Source organism: Neolamprologus brichardi, chromosome 17, assembly GCF_056152115.1.
Source record: "Neolamprologus brichardi isolate AB-2024 chromosome 17, ASM5615211v1, whole genome shotgun sequence".
NCBI lineage: Eukaryota > Metazoa > Chordata > Actinopteri > Cichliformes > Cichlidae > Neolamprologus > Neolamprologus brichardi.
The window spans coordinates 2,701,878-2,719,869 of NC_142120.1; the positions used below are offsets into that span (position 1 = coordinate 2,701,878).

At 42.0% G+C, this 17,992-nt stretch overlaps 1 protein-coding gene across 3 annotated transcripts in view; it reads left to right on the plus strand.

Annotated features, from left to right (window-relative positions):
- pde4ba (phosphodiesterase 4B, cAMP-specific a) overlaps positions 1-17,992 on the plus strand; it is a 220,286-nt gene that overhangs the window by 64,117 nt on the left and 138,177 nt on the right. Inside the window, exons 1-2 of one of the 3 annotated variants that reach the window (XM_087830359.1) lie at positions 7,283-7,890; positions 8,083-8,308. The exons of 1 other annotated variant lie outside the window; for it this stretch is intronic. In XM_087830359.1, the coding sequence (XP_087686485.1) occupies positions 8,085-8,308 (224 nt within the window). In that variant the 5' untranslated portion in view covers positions 7,283-7,890; positions 8,083-8,084. Of the gene's footprint in view, positions 1-7,282; positions 8,309-17,992 lie in introns of those variants that run through there. One more of the 3 variants, XM_087830358.1, reaches the window with a different exon arrangement.

Below are 17,992 nucleotides of genomic sequence, written 5' to 3' on the forward strand. Positions count from 1 at the left end.
TATGTTTATTTCTGACTTCCTTTTTTCATTTCAATCGTCCACTGCTGTAACGTAAAGTATAAATAATGCAACACCTCTTTTTAATTACCTTTCATGCTTTTTCACACATGACATTTATCTGCTTTTTTGTGTTTGAATCTCTGGTTCCGTAAACCTTTGTGTATCGCTACAGCTCTGTAAATCTAGGCCACAATGCAGGATTGTTTTCACTAATGTGAGAGAGATGGCGTGTGACAGGAGGAATAAAGAAAAGAGGGTTTTATGTAGCCTGAGGAACGACATCAAGAGCTTTCTCAAGACCTAAATACATCCCTTGCAACCTGTACTACATTTATCTGACCCCTACGCTCGTGTAAGACCTCCTTCCCTGGCAGCACACTTCTAATATTGTCTAGCTCAGTGAGTAAAGGTGCATGGGACGAGAAGAGGCGTCTTTCTTATACGCTGTGAATTATGGAGAGTGACAGATAGGGGTTTGAGGGGAAAGTATACGTGGAAAAAATTAAGCCAATACTAATTTAGCAAATTAAAAATATATGAACAGAAACATGTCAGTATCTATCCATCCGTTTTCCTGACTGTGCATCAAACCAAGGTCACGCTGGATGTCAGGTGGATACATAACAGCATATTCATGAATATATTCATTTATTTTCATCCTAGAAAAGCACTGATCCCAATCAGAGCTCGTTTCCATCTGTAAGAACTGTTGCAGCAGCAAATATGCCAGCTATCCTAGCACCGAAGTCGCCACAGTTTGAAAAGAGAAGTAAAGCAAAGCGAAGCCTTAGGGCTGCTTTTGTTTTAATGCATTTTATCACACTCTTAGTAAGATGTGTGAAAAACACTCTTCCCAGGATCCTTTAGGCCAAAGACACATCTATAAATTACGTGATCAGTATTTAAAAAAGAGAGAGATTAAGTTTTTTCATGATGAAAAACAAGAACTGCTCATAAATGTAAAGTTGAAACAAAGAATTTAAATAGTAAATTCTTTATTAATAGCTCTGTCTGTATACCAGCAGATAATCACATTATTTATGTATTTATTAGACACTGATGGTCCTGGAGAATGAAACTTAATGTCTAGTAATCCCCAGATTAGTTTTTCTACTGTCTGGTTCTGTGCAACCAAAAAAACCCGACTACTGCAATTATTGACTTCAAATTGACGCGATAAAAAAATAACAAGCTGGTTCAATTTAAAATAACCTGGAATCTAGAAAGCCTAGAAATAGCACCTTCATTGAACTGAAAATGTTCAGTTGACACATATACATGTATGTATGGGAGTTATTTTAATCTAAAATGATAAGCCGAGTTAACAAATAACAACACTGAGAAATTAGCCTAATCAACTTTATCCTGTACAAACCTCGCTGCATTGAAATACTAGTGTGAACAGCTTGGATGGAAATCTTAAGCTCTACAACCAAACATGTTATTCTGTTTTTCAAGGCAGCCAAGTTACTTTTTGACAAATAGTTCACTTTACAGTGTAATGCCATCCATCCATCCTGGAGCCTGTCCCAGCTTAGGCGAGAGGCAGGGTACACACTGGACAGGTTGGCAGTCTGTCGCAGGGCGGGGTCTTTCTGTGTAGAGTTTGCACGCTCTCCCTGTGTTTGCGTGGGCTCTCTCTGGGTACTCCAGCTTCCTCCCACAGTCCTGACATGCAGTTAGTGCGGTTATGTTAATTGGTGACTCTAAATTGCCCGTAGGTCTAAATGTGTAAAGGTTATTAACTTTAAGATATTCACATATAGTTTTGTGGTAATTAATTATCAAATGACATGGTTAGCTTTATTCCAGCTAAACATTAGCATGTTAGCAAAATATAGCATTTTAAAGCTAAATCTAATACTTCAAAAAGTATTTTAAAAATAGATGAAATTTAATATTTACTAAAGGTCCAGCTGCAGATCGAGCATACCATGAAATCACAGAAGTCTCTAATTTATCTGCGACTTTATCAGCTTTGGATCTGGAATCCATACCTCATTGGGACTCAGGACTAGCTAATTCTATACATTTATCCATGCTAGCCACTGCGATTGAGGTTCAGCAAAATTTCAAAGATGAGGTTAATTGGTAACTCTAAATTGCTCGTAGGTCTAAATGTGTAAAGGTTATTAACTTTAAGATATTAACATATAGTTTTGTGGTAATTAATTATCAAATGACATGGTTAGCTTTATTCCAGTTAAACATTAGCATGTTAGCATATATAAATGCATATAACTAAAAGGACTGACAATTAACTCAAATTATTATCAGTTATTGTCAAATTATTTTTAAACAAATAACTTAGTAATTAACCAAGACCTTTATTTTTAGGGGTGGCACAGGTGCCTAAAACATAATCTTAATGTAAAGGTCAACAAATGGCCTGTCAGAGCTTCACAACTTGCTGCAGGGGCTGTTGTGTCTCAGGTCCTCCTGTGCTGTGATCATGCATAGTGCTTTCATTTAAGCCCTCAAGGATGTAAAATCCAGTTCAACATGGAATCCAATGGCCCAGTTACTCTTCAATTAAATCTCTTTCAATCTTTCTCCTGGCATTGGCTCCCAGTTCTTCTGTTTGGAATGCGCTAATGTGCAAGAGCCAGCAGTCATTTTTAAGATTTGTGTGCAGGTCTCTTTGATTTTTCTTTATTTTCTTTCCACCATTGACATGGATCTCTCAGGAGGAACGGGCAGGTGTGAAGAGTAACTGTCAGTCAACAGTTACTCTATATGTGCAAGATAGCTAAGCATAGAAGTTTAAACAGTAATTGATGGGGCATCAGTTCATGAGTCTAACCCAGGGGTGGGCAATTCCAGGACTCGAGGGCCGGTGTCCTGCAGGTTTTAGATCTCACCCTGGGTAAACACACCTGAATCACATGATTAGTTCGTTACCAGGCCTCTGGAGAACTTCAGGACATGTTGAGGAGCTAATTTAGCCATTTAAATTAGCTGTGTTGGATCAAGGACACATCTAAAACCTGCAGGACACCGGCCCTCGGGGCCTGGAGTTGCCCACCTCTGGTCTAACCTTCTGTCTTGTCCGCTAATTTATGTATTAGCATCCTTTGCTATCAAAAGAACCATTAATTTTGGATGAAAAAATCAGTATGAAGCTGCAAAACATATCTGATCTCTATAATTAAACTATAAGTAATGGAAATCTTTTACCATATGGGAACACTCTGTTATGGTAATTTCTGATTATTTGATACTTAAACTTTGCATTTTCATTCTAATAATAATACCACAATTTTATTCCATTTATATTTATAGAGCTGCTTTTATTCAGTGCTCAGAGGCCTGTACTATGAAGCAGGATTGCACTTCCCAGGATTGACCCTGGGTTTCTTGTGCTGTGAAGGTGGTTTTTGGTAACATATGCGGTAGACCTTACCTGCTGGGGAATGTTGTTGAAGGTTATGTTTCAGATTAGAGATCACCAGGGCAGAAATCCCTGCTTACCAACCAATCACTTCTGAAAAATAGTATCTGTGTGCAGACAGTAGGACGTTTTTCAGCAGTTTGTGTTTCCCTGATGAGCACCAGTACAAAATATTCTTAAACTTTATTCCTTTAGGGTTTTTTTTCATGTTGGCTAAACACGATTATACAACAATTTCATTGTTTTATTAGCATTAATGTATTCATATATGATATCAATATATTATATATGAAAACAGGAAACTGCTGGAGAAAGTCTTCAACTGGTTTAACTGGCAATAGGTGAGCAGTGATTCACCAATCTGCAAAGACGAAGCTAAAAATCAGTTTTGGATGCAAATGTGATGAAAACTGGTGATAAAAAAAAAACTGAACGTTTGATACTTGCACTGAGCAGCATTTTAGTGTAATATGCAAATGCTAGTGAGTAAAGCACAAGTAAATGAAGGACATTTTCTATCCCTTTCCAATGAGCTACTGCCAGTGATGACACATTTTCTAAATTTAAGTGTAAATCTACTAAAATAAGGTGCGTTCATTACAGTGACAGAGCATTATATTCAGCGAGGCAGGAAAAGTGAAATATAAGCACAAAAGTAGCCTCGCTGGTGTTTTATAGCAGCTTTCAATAACCAAAGTGACTTAGCCTTGTAAGTCTTGAGCAGCCTCCTTCATTACATGATGAAACTAAAAACTCTGGTTGCTGGATCTGGAGTCCGACTTTATAACCAGCTGCTTAAAGTCTCACTTTTCCACCACATAACTGCATCAGTGATTTCCATCCACCCTTTGCTTTTCCAGTTATATGGAGCGAGTGCTCCGAGGACTCTTGGTGGAGTCACTTGTTTACATTTGAGTCGCACATCACCAGCTGCTCGTCTCACCTCGTTCTTAGCATTTGATGCTGGGTTTTTACCTCATTTGATGATACGGGTTTGTTGTTTTCACCTTTAGTGAGAAGAGTTTTCTTTCATACTTTTCAAAGTACCGCGATTTGTTGGAAGCTGTTGAAGTAGCTCCCTTTTTAGGTACTAATTCATCGTCGAAGGCTGACACATAGCTCTCGCAGTCAGACATGCCTGGGACTGTATGCACTGGAAACATGGGATTATTGTTGCAGTTTAGTGAAACTAAAAATTGAGAACGGTGGACGAACGGCTACGCGAGGAGCAGGCGGGTTTTAGAAGTGGAAGGTCCTGCATTGAACAAATATTCACGCTGAGATCAATTATTGAGCAGAGCCTCGAATTCCAGCAAAGGCTATGCGTGAACTTCGTTGACTTTAAAAAGGCTTTTGATAGCCTTAATCGAGACACGCTCTGGAAAATCATCAAGTCTTACGGCGTGCCCGACTGCTTCGTTACCACATTCCAAGCGTTGTACCGCAACTCTAGTTGCTGCGTCCGAACAGACAACGGCATCACGGAATATTTTAACATCGATACTGGTGTGCGACAAGGCTGCGTCCTATCGCCATTCCTCTTCAACATCGCCATTGACTATGTCATGCGCCGAGCAATTGGACCAAACACGATGGGCATCGCCGGACGTGATCCCCTGCAGCAGTTCACAGTTTTGGACTTTGCGGACGATATAGCCTTACTTGCACCAACACTCCGGGCTCTTCAGAAAACAACCTCATCTTTAGAAAGCAAAGCAGCACTGATAGGACTCAGGATCAGCAGTGAGAAGTCGAAGATTATGCGAGTTGGTTACGCTACACCATCAAACACAGCGGTTAATGTGAAGCAGCAGCAGCAGCTAGAAGAGGTGGACAGGTTCATGTACCTGGGTTGCACTTTTAGCAGTGACGGGGACGTGGAGCATGACGTTAAGTGCAGAATTGGGAAAGCACGGGCAGCCTTTCAACGATTACGACCTATATGGATGACCACCGCACTGCCTTTATCAACCAAGTTGCAGCTCCTGAAGACCATCATTATACCGACGGCACTGTATGCAGCGGGGACTTGGAAATCAACTGCAAAGATCAACCGCCATCTTGACGTCTTCCAACAACGTTGTCTTCGACGGCTGCTCAAGATCACATATCGGGATCCCGTTACCAATGAAGAAGTATATCGCCGTGCGGGAGTAGAGCCGCTCCATGTCCAAGTCACCAAGCGTCGGTTCAGATTTGCCGGTCACATCCTTCGGCTACCGGACCCGAGACCTGCCCGTGTCGCGGTTCTGTGGAACCCGAAGAATGGAAAGAGACGGCGAGGAAGACCTAAAATAACAGGGAGGAGGACTTTCCTTGAAGATTTACGTTCAGTCGAACTGTCATGGGATGAAGCAACAACTGCCGCGATAGACCGAGTTCGATGGCGTTCTCTTGTCGCCCGATGCGCCGATCAGCGCGGGAGGATCTAAGTCTAAGTAAGTTAGTGAAACTAAACACACCGAACATGGAACACGAGGCTTTTCAAAATAAAACGGGAACATAATGGGACGTAGACGTGACAACATGAACTTGACAACATGGAATACACAAACTTTAAACACATAACATACCGTGGAGACACGGAACACAAAGAGAACATAGACGAGGCCCAGAAGAAGCATAAACCCGACTAAAATATCGATATTGTTGTTTGTTGGGAGAAAACTTACAAACATACAGTACAGTACTTTAAAGTCACACTGCTAGCGAAGATTTATGTAAATTTGACAAGCTGAACACATTCTGTACTGTACAGGAGACACAGTACGAGATTGACAGTGGTCTACAGCCTATCAGGGTGCAGAACACCATGCACTGTAAAAAACAAACTAAAAAAACATGCAAAGTTGCACACAAAAAATCGTCAAAACACCGACGCCACGAAAGGTGAACCGTGTTATAGTGAGGGACCACTGTAAGCTCAAAATGCTGGGACCAGCCCAGCCCAGTGGTATGTCAAAGTGTTAGACTGGTCAGATTTTTTTACTAGCATGTAAAACAGGAGACTGACGGAGGAAATGAGTCGGGGAATGCCTCGTGTCTGCCTGCTGCGCTCCTATAACGTCTCGCATTACTACAAGCGTTCTTTTCTTTATATTCAAGCACGAGAAGACTATTTTCAAAGGCTTTCTTGCCAAAATGTGGTGTGAAAGCTCCTCATGCGTCTGCGCTTTAGGATCATCGGTGACTCACAACCTCAACAAATCAGTCCAGCGAGCAGATGAGCAAGCACTCACATTTCCAGCACTCCCTGCCATTCTGCTCTCCTCTGATGTTCACTTTAGATTTTTCTCCCTCAGCTTCCCCGCCTCTCTGCTCGCAGGGCATTGCCCCTCTTTTTCTCTCTCTTCACCACAAGGAGTAGTCCTTTGTGTTTGTGGATGTATTTCTGCTATGACTGTGTCTATTCTGTATCCGTTCTTTCTCTTTACTGTGGCAATCTCATGCTTGGATTGGTTCAGTTCAGGCAGAATTACAGACGGATTACATTAGATGGATTTTACTGAATGCTTTACACCAATATGTTTTCTTGTAATTGCAGTAGTTTAGAGTGTTTACTTGAATCGGCTGCCCTTTGAGCAGTGCGTATGATTCATTTTACTGATGCCCCATTAAGCTGTTTGCTTTTATCTCCCTTCCAAATTATTTATTTTTAACTTGGCATGTCCTCACGAGTTGCCTGCCTCGCTAAAGGTCACAACACCATCAGCAACATTACCACAAATACCAGCTAAACAAAAAATAAATAATAAATCTGGCAACCTGTTACCGTGCCTGCCTGCTTGCCGTCACAACAGCCGCCAGCCAATCCTCAGCGTCGGAGGTGTGGCTTGTACTCGCTGCGTGCCTGCTCGGAGCTCCTTGTGTATATTCTGAATGAAACGGCAAGTGAAGCATTTCCCTGCGTGCTGAGCGCTGCTCCGCTCGCTGCTCTGAGTGTGCGAGTGAAGGGAAAGCTGACTTGAGCCTCAGCATAGTGGGAGCCACTCTGTGCCACACCGGGAGTGCCTTTGGGAGAGGCGGGGGTTGTTTTGCAAGAAAGGGGTTCGTCAAGCAGTGGTTAATGGAGAGAGAGCAAGACAGGAGGAGGCAGAGAGCACTTTTCAGTCCCTCTGAATCTTTCATGAAGGGAGATCCTCCAACATCAAGCCGCCTGATGGACTGAGAGAAAGAGTTGGTGTTCGCTTAACAGGCGCCAACAGTGACAGAGGTAGAGGAACACGGGGAGAAGGAGGGGGCACTGGGGCGTGAGAGCAGGACCAGGAGAGAGATGGACAAGCCGTAATGAGAAGGGGAATTCTTCTATATGTGGCCCAGCTGTAGAAGCTCCTCTGAGAGCCTCTGATGAACCGAAGACCAGCAGAAAAACAGAGGGCACGAGCCACAGAAGAGAGGGAGCGGGAGGGCACGACCGCTGGCTGGCTAATCCCTAAAAACTCGCGAAGAACGAGGGAAAAGGGGAAGAATTGAAAGCACAGAGGCAGAGCAACAAAAAGGTATGTGTGAGCTGGCCTTTTCCTGAGTGACTGTTTGTGCATGCTCAGGCTCTCTGCAGCATTTTAACCCAGTGGAAAAGTTCAGTGTGTCTACAAGAGAAGGGCCAACTAAAGCATACATGACTAGCCCGCGGGGCTAAAATTGGGCGGGATTTGGTAGAATTTGACAGAAGAGCACAAGTCTGCCCACAGGGATGTCATCCAACGAGCTGAGCGTCGAGATGGACTCGTGCATTCGGACGTTCAAGGAGCACATGCACCTGGAGCTGGAGCCACCCAAGATGCCAGGTGTCATGGGAGGGAAGAGGGGAGCCACGTCCCCGAAGCTGTCCCCTAGAAGCTCCCCGCGGCTCTTCCGCAAGCTGATGGTCAACAAGAGCATCCGACAGAGGCGACGCTTCACTGTAGCTCATACCTGGTAAGGCCTGTGGGTTGGTGGGCAATAAAAAAGTAGGGGTGGAGGGAAAATGTGCAGACTAAGATTGATTGATGTGACAGAGAGTTAAAGCTAGGGGAAAGAGTGAATGTGGATGTGATTGGACAGTAAAGAAGATCTAATGGGTTTACTTTGGTGGGAAACCCATGAGGGAGGGACAGCGGTAGAGCTGGGGTGTAACCGTCGGGGAGGAATTCATTTACCGATAGAGATAAAGGGTTAAACAGCCGGACGGTGACGTGGGGAAAAGAGGGGGGAAAAGGAAGGTGAGAGAATCCAAGTATAGAGGCTGAGCTGACAAAAAACAGCCCGTGGTTTCTAAAAGGGAAACCAATTTTGTGGCAAGCACGGGGTCAGAAATATATCAGGGCTGGGCTGCTGTGGGATGACTCGTTACTGGGTTAGAGGATTACATAATGGACTAAAATCACATTCGGCAGACTCCCCCGTCCTCCATTTTGATGTGGTGTCTCTGCCCCATACCTGGGTGAGATTTGTGTGCGTGCAGATCAGTCCTCGTTTCGGACGGCTGCTGTGATATGCAGGGAGTGTTGGGTGTGTTATGCAACCTGGTGGTTCTTAACCTTTTTTTCTTTTTGGCTGAAAACCCCAACGAGGAAATGGATGTTCACACAACACGAGCGCAACACAAAATGCCAAATATGTTGGAGCATCCACAGCGCGGAGTACGGCTCTGTTTACATTTCGTTGTGTAGTTTACACAGGCGGCATTTCTCTTTGTGGCAGTCTTATTATAAAGACGCCCAGATGCAGGAAGTCTGACTTTACGAGTTCAGTAAGAGCACAGGGTCTACTTCCCATAAACCCCTTAATTCTATCCTTTTTTTCTATTTTGTGCCCCCACCCACAACCTAAATCTACCTTTTCATTTTGCAGCGGTTACTACAGAAGAAAGGATGACTTGCTTTGTTATGCAATGTATGGATTAGAGGCAAAGAGCTGATGTGATTTGACTGCAAGAGCTCAAGGTGACTCTTTCTGTCTAAATTAGGCAGTGGAAGACGGGGATGTAATTCTTTGTTTTTTTTGTGACATTTCTGAAGGTGAAAACCATCTTCAGAGGAGGGTGATTGTCACGTACCCTTAAGCACGCACCGCATGACACCGAAATGGGTTACACATTCGACGTAACATGATAAAGCAGGCTTGTCACTGCTTGGGCGGGTCTTAAAAAAATTCCCTGTGGTGGGACACGCAGGAAGGAAAAGAAAAACGAGTCTCGATATCAATCTGCCCCTCTGTGTTGTGACTACAATCTGAGATGTTTGCATGACAGAAAAAGAAGAAATAACGTGTGTGTTTGTGCAGCTTTACCTGTGGTACGTGCACGGATGATTTTGAATGCAGATATTACAGCGGTTGTTTGTTTTGCCCCCTCTCGTTGTATATCTCACCATCTCCTCCCTACACAGCAGCAGCAGCAGAAAGGGGACTCGTGCCTGTTTATCTCTCTGCTTGTATAGTATAGAGCACAGAGAGATTAGTGGGGGTTGGGTGGGTACAAGAAGGGGAAAAACAAGGAGAATGGCTTCATTTAGACATCATTAAAGATGTCAGTAGTGTCTTTTGACTTGTTCGTTCTCATAAATCCACAGCATATGGGCTGGAGCCAGGGACTCGACAACACCTATAACACTAATTGCAGCCATTAGGCGTCAGTCGAATGCATTAACAGCAGATTCATGATACGGCGTCCTCGGGCAAGACAGAGATCTGTCTGCTGTCTAATTATAATTCTCTGAAAGTTACAAATAAAATTTTCTTTTAATCAAATAGGAAGGAAGAGATCAAAAAGCAGAGCAGACACATGAAGAGAGCGTTTTGGGGGAGAAAAAACCCACCAGTCATCTCCAAAAGAGGGAGGTGTGGCAATTAGGATGAAAATGCCAGCTGACAGCCAGGACCAGGTGTTTCAGACTTCATTTCATGCTCATTTTCTTTTAATCCCACACACATTAAATGTTAGGATGGCATTAAAATACACAGCGAGACTACGCGATTAATCATCACACGTTCGGCTTTATCTCGTGACATATAATGTGCTGCGTGCTGCACCGGAATATCAATGACGTTTTTCCTTGGAGAACAAAAACCTCCTCACCTGAAACTCCTTCAGGGCATTACTGTCTGCTCATACTGGCCTAATTGTCTCCCCACCTGTACCAGACCTCGGGGAAATACTGGAGAAAAATAAGATGAATCAGTGATCCGTGTTGCTCAGGCGCACCTGCCGTCGTACGAGTAGCAAAGAACTGTCATGATGTAATGATGCCTGATGTATGTGAGCTCTAAATGTACCACTGCAATAATTATCACAGGTGAATATTTACTCAGATATGTGATCAGAATATAAATAACCTTTGAGTTCAAATGGTTTTCTTAGTACTGGAAAAGTAGCTAAGTTGCAAATTTAAGGTGCTCTCAGTTGACTATGTGATTGGGGTTTCTTGTTGTGAGGATCCTCCAGAGAATTGTCACCTGAATCTGCAGCTCCCCCGAGTTTTGCACGGCTTTATAGCGAGTTCCAGCTCATTATTCAGCCGTTTATTGTTTCTTTTTCAGTGTCTCTGCTCTCTGAGCTGTGGAGACGCTCCATAATGCCACTGCAGCAACACCACCTGCCCAAACGGGACACAGGTGGAGCTATGGGGGCCAAAAGAGCCACATGTTCCCCTCATGAAATAGAAAATGTTTGCAATATCACCTTGAAATAACAGCATTTCTGTCACATGCAATAAATCAGTAAGCCTCTTGGATGAGAGCAGTGGCGGTCCTAGCCTGTTTGGCGCCCTGGGCGAACACTCCCTCTGGCGCCCCCCCTCCTCCGCCACACGCACACACACACACACACACATGAAAAGAGAGAGAGTGTGCATAGTATGCAAACGGCTACCAAACAGCCATCATAATTCCTCATACAATGAGAACAGGACAAAACAACTGACAATGACTAATTAATATTAAAATCTGTAACATAATGTATTGTTTGGAGTTTAGTCTGTTACTGTTACTATTTTTACCATTTCTTCTTGGAGCAACTGTAACTCACATCATTTCCTTAGGGATTAATAAAGTATTCTGACTCTGATTGTTTCAGGATGACCTGCCATTATCCAATCACACATCTGCTTACCTGTATCTTTTGCTCGTTTCTCCTCCTCCTCTTTTCTCTGTTTTCTAAACTGAGCACCTGATGGCTTTGAACTTTTCTTGTCCATCTTGGTTTTCATTTTGCACTCCAGTATGAACACCCATCCCCCAACTCGAGGATCACCACAACATAGCCTAACAGACCTCCACCTTAGTTCACAGATTCACTTTGTCTAAGGTTTATTTCTGGGATTTCACACAACCCAGGATTAAAATCATGAATACATAATGGGCTTGGATTTACAACATTATGAATGAAATGTGCTCTATCTGGAAGCAGCCTGGTTATGTGTGAGACTTTAAATCATCAAACTGCAAATTATACATTTTAAATTGTTATTGATCTCTTTACCCCGAGTCCTAAAGTGTATATTTATTTTCTTACTCTTCTTATATTTATTGTTTGTTTACTTGCACTGCTGTAACTGGAGCCTCGTTGTCTCGTCTCTCTATAAACTGGACTGTATGTAGCGGAGATGACAATAAAGTTTACTTTGACTTCAGCAGCGAGCAGGCGCACCGAGGGCTCGCGCTCACTTTTCGTGTATAGAATTTCGAAAAAACATCGGTGCAAATTATAAGTCTGTATCATGATGTCTGGTGTTTTCGTGCTTGTTGGTTTGTTTTCATTTAGTTTTATTCTGCCAGTTGGTTATTAGATGCTGCTCCAGCCAGCCAGAGAATCCGCCCCGCCCTCTCCTCCCTGCGCCGCAAGCAGCAGGCGCACCTCGCAAACGGAGGGCGCCCTTACTCCCAGCAATTGGGCGATAGAAAACCGATCGGTGCATATGCCATCCCCAATATGCACTGGCTGACGTCGGAGCAGCATGAGTACAAGCAATTTATTTATTTTTTGCCGATGCCCGTGATGCCGCCCCGGGCAACCGCCCGTGTCGCCGTATCTAAAAGCGCTACTGGATGAGAGCATAGACGTCTTAAAAAAAGTCCAGTTGCCTTCTTTCAAAGCTCCTTAGATTTGATGATTATCCAACATAACCATAGCTGTGACCAAAGAGGTTATGCGTGCGTCATTCCTTCTGTCTGCAAACACAGTAGTTCAAAGATTTTTGAGTAACTTGTGGTAAAACTTTGTAGGAGTGTAGAGTGGGGTCATGTTAGCAATCCACTAAGATGTCAGTCAACAGTCAACATAACGATTTATGGTGGAAAACTGGTAACAAATATAACTGATTCTTACAAGTGTGGTGTGCCAGCATATAACAAGTGATAATAATGCTATATATATATATATATATATATATATATATATATATATATATATATATATATATATATATATATATGTTTCTTACAGCCACTGTTTGTATTGACAACATATAGAAAATGATATATGGGGATTCTGAGTATCACAGTACTGCTTGTTCAATGTCAAACGTTCATAAAACGTCTTTTTTAAAAAATAAATAAATAAATGTGCTCCAAATTCTGCTGCTTTTGTTTGTATTGGCAACATTTCGGAAATGATACTCATATATGGAAATTCCTTCTTTAACCTCCTAGGATCTGGTGTCCACATATGTGGACGTCACATTTTGGGTTATTTTGACCAAAATACTGAATTTTGCTCTACATGGGGCTGATATCCACTTACGAGGACATTATACTGCTACTGTTCTATCAAAATTAAAAATGCAGTGGAAGAGTTCAGTTCTTAGGAGGTTAAAGAAAGTGAAGAAATAATTTCTATATACGAGATCCAATGCTGTTCCCTTAAAAGTAAATCCTGCCCCGAGAGTCTTGGTGGAGGTTCGCCCTCTTGGAGTGCTGCTTGTTTCATCACAGTTTGTCATAACTGATGAAAACCAGCACTATAAAAGCAACAGAAAGGCTGGTGGAGCTGTGAAGTAGATCGGATGTTTATTTACCATTATCTGTTCATCCAGGAATTGCCAGCTAGGGTCTCCTTCCATTCGTACAACTCCAAGCATGGAGTCTGTCGTGTCTCCCGGTTGCCAAAAAAGACAACTGTTATTGTGCAATCAGACACAGTGATCATACTAGAGAGAAACATTACTGTGTTGTTGAATTTGAATTACTTGTGGGAACAGTCTGGGTTTTTAGACGGTTACATTTAAACAGTTTAAACTGAGCTTGTAACAAAAACTGAGCTTGTAACAAAAAGCAACAACAACTAAAAAGATTCAAATGAATCAGTGAATCAGGATGATTTATTCTTGAGGTATAGTCGGGGATTTTATTGTAACCACACAGAGAAACATCTTTTTATTAGCTGCTTTTGATTCATACACGAGGCGGGTGGCGCTCAAATCAAACTGCTCAATCTTTTTAGGATTATCTAACTAAACAAACATACTTCCCATATTTTTTTTCCCAGACATTTTTTTTTCTCATGCGTAATTTCTGGTTTTAAATGGCGAGGACTTATAAATTCCAGCCTTGACGGTAGCAGTATCTGCTGCTGTGGTTGACGAGTGGCTGGTGATCTTCTGACCTACTGGCAGTCAGACAATGAATCTTCTGTTTGACCGGTTCAGCAGTTCCCCCGTCTCTGTCTCCGTCTTTTACGCTCTCTTTGTCTGTCTTTTCTAAATTTGCCCCATTCTGTCTGCTTCATTCTCTCCCTCGCTGCTTGTTTGTTTCTGCTGTGTTTTCTTCTTCCGTCTTTTTATTCCTGCTTTGGTTTCTTTTATGGGCGCCCTTCTCCCTTTTCTTTCTTGTCTGTCTTTCTCTCTTTTGCACTCCAAAGCACCGCAAGATGTAAATGTTTGATGGGCAGCTGAGGCGTACGACCGCTCTGTTTTCCACTCACACAAAAAGCACATTAAGGGGGGAAGAGAGAGGGTGAGGGAGACAGACGGAGAAATTGCCATGGGAATAGGAAGAAGGGAAAAAGAAAAAATATTATTTGCAAAACTTTAGATTTTTAATTATGCTTGCAAATAAATAAACTACACAGTAGATGCTTTGCATAACTGCTAAACAACACCTAAATAAGATCATCACACCTACATATCTGCGAAATTTATAATGCGTAAAGGTCTCTGTCGACAACAAAAGGAAAGATTGTTCACTGTGCACGTCCTTATGCATGTGACGTCCACAAGATACTTTCAGGTGTGGGGGAAGAGTTGCTGGATATGGGCAGAGGGACGGATAATGAAATGGAGGGAAGGATGTAGAAAGAGAGAGAACCAGTAAAACAGACTTCATTCACCACAGCAGCGAAAACAAATAGAGGTGGCCCTGCACCGAGGGTTATTTACCTTAGCTTAAATGTCAACCTAAATGCCCATCTTGCGGCTCTCTTCTATCCGGCTCCCCGTCTGCTATTGATTTGTTTCTTTCTCTTCTTGCACTGTGACTCACCCGAAATCATCTTTACATGAACGTCAAGAAAAGGCTTGACGCGAGTATTGTTATTGCTGCAGCCAGCGTGTTTACGCCAACTGCTCACTTGAGTAAGAGACGGGGGGACAGATGGAGAGACAAAAGAAACCATTTCATTACACAGCAAACAGCAGAGCAAATGTTTGCTTTCTGTCTTTCTTTTTGGACGTTTAGCCGCTCCTGAGCAAAAACCTTATGCAGCATGTTCACTTTTGCATGAGTGAATTTTGGCGACTTGGTGAGCTCCAAGCCCCTGTGACCTTTGTTCACATACCCTTTTGCTCAGACCTTTAATGGTGTTTCTATTAAGTGTGAACAAATGTTTTCAAAGTCTTGATTTCTTTGGTTCGATAAAAAGGTTACGTGGCAAGAATGAGGCAGAACTGAGTTAGCGTTGTCCTGGGTAGAGTCGGCCAGAGTGGCGCTGTTTCTTTGTCTCCAAGTTGGTGAACATCCACCAATATTTCCTTATTGCTTTAGGTTGGGTTTTTTCAGTTTCAATTGCCTCGATGAATCCAGGTATGTAAATCCCAAAAGGATGTAGCTGGATAACAATACTTCATCCAGACGAGCGAAATCAGCCTTTTGGGATTCAGTTTCAAATATTAATTTAAAAAAAAAAATAAAATATATATATATGTACCGTATTTTCCGCACTATAAGGCGCACTTAAAATCCTTTAATTTTCTCAAAAATTGACAGTGCGCCTTATGTGTGAATTCTGGTTGTGCTCACTGACCTCAAACCGATTTTGGTAGCTACGAAGCCGCACTGCTTGATGGATTGTTGGAGCATTACAGCTACTGTAGGCAGTAGAGGTGGGAATCACCATACAACTCACGATACAGTATTATCACAATACTTAACGCACGATACGATATTATCACAATACTTAACGCACGATACGATATTATTGCAATTTTTTAAAAATATTTTGCGATATTCAGATTCTGTACATAAAGGTAAACTTTATCAATATTCATTTTCTCTAATATCAAAGTCTCACACTCAGTCTTTCTCTCATTTCAGTTTTATTGTTGACAAACTGAACGGTTTGTATTACAGTCTAGTCCAACTTAACTGAACGCAACCATCTGGTACAATTATAGCTATTCTGAACTATGCAGTTTATGAAAACTATGCAGCCCCTTCAGCAACTGAAGAATTTGAAATTAAATTAAAACAAAATAATATTTTACATTAAATAAAAGAGTTTTAAACTTAATTAAAATAAAACATGTCTTAAATTAAAATAAGTAAACTGTCATGTTTATTGCTGCCAAAAAAAAAGTTAAACACATTTGGACAGTGAAGGAATGTCAGGATTCTTGCTCAGAAAAAGGATCAACATGCTCTGAAGTCAGAGCACAAAAACCTTTTTGTAACAAAATATCGATTTCTGCTGTCCCTGTATCCATACATTATTAGCAAACAAAATATCACCATACTACACAGTATCGATTTTTTCCCCCACCCCTAGTAGGCAGGAGCCTCGTGGAGTAATCTGGGTCCTAAACTCCGTCTGCTTCAGGTCCCAAAGTCAAACGAACACTGCGGCATCACTGAGAGTTACAAACTGTCTAAATTCTTTCATCTGTAATAAAATGATCAGCGTTGCTGCTTTACCAGGTGTAACAATAAAGTTTAACATCCAGGCATCCATGAAAACAGAATTTATTACATTTAACGGAGTTAGAAGTTAGCAGGAAGTTAGCTCGCTAGCTTCCACCTAAACATGATATAGCATGTTCTGACTGAGAGATTTCTGAAAAATTCAAACGTACAGCTCTGCTGTCACTTCCAACATAAATGTTAAAGCAGTTTTTTGACTTTTAGATGCAGCTGACAAAGTAAAAGACTAACGTTAGTGTATATACAGTGTAAACTCTCCTCGAGACAGCATAGACACCTCATTGCTTTGGTTCTTTGTGAGTTAGTGTAATACGAAGCCTCCTGCGGGCCTACCTGGTTGGTAGCTTGTCAGTTCTCATCGCTCTCTGCTGTCGTTTCCTGTCAGCGTGTGACTCTAAAAAATGCAAAACAAGAAGCCATTGTAGCTTTTAAAAACACTGGTGCCTAAAGAATTGACATTTTATTGCTTTTATGTAAATCAAGCTTTCTTTGTCTAACATATGAAAAAAGGTTATTTGTGAGAAATGCTTCAGCTGAACGATGTGTTGCTCTGTAACAACATCGACCTGCCAGACATTCTGATTGGTTCCTCTGACCACAGTGACACAGGCATAACAAGCCTTTGTGATTCACTGATAAATTTAGTGATGCGGGCAGTGAGTCAGAGGTTTGGAACCTCCTCTTCTTCCCTTTCTTCATAAGACTACGACTCAGTCGAGCACCCTTATCTTCCTCTCCCGTCTCCCTCTACTGAACCAGTGGAGCAGAAAGTTAACCATTACGGACCGTTGAGTGAGTACGCTTGATCCGCTATGTGTACGTGCGCGTGTCTGTGCATGTTAACATGGATCTTGCCCAAAGATTGGGTTACATTGGACGAGCCTCTGTGGGCGACATGTTTACACACACGTAACACAGACGACTGACCCCATTCTCATATTGCTAATTTTAATCAAATAACTGCTCAGCAATCACATTGTTCCTCCCAGCAGCATGTTTACATGTAAATCCACTTTCTGTGAATCAATCTAAGGGAGTCATGAATTCCTTTTTAAAAGCCAGTGACACGTTTACAAGAAACAGTTGCTTGATGCTGACACAATGTGTTGGCAATTCAGCTTCTTAATTAGCACAAGCAGTCTTTAAGTTTGCGTGCATGCTGTGGTAAAAGGCTGTTGGGAAGGTAAACACTTCTTCCACTGGGATGTTTTTGTGGTTGCTTTAAGCCATTGTAAAGAACATACTGCACTTCCACTGCTGTCAGTAAGAATTTAACCGATGAAGTGTATTCTTTGTCATCCCACCACTTGTCCTTTCGTACTTTGCTCTCTATCTGATTTCCAAAACCAGTAGTACCTTGATTTTGTACTTCATGTTTATTCTCAGTGAAAAGTATTAATTTATAAATATGCAAGACAGTTGTTTAGCTTGCACTGAATGCAGATGATGTAATGCAGAAAAATTTGAGAAACGCGAAAGGAAACGTATTTGATT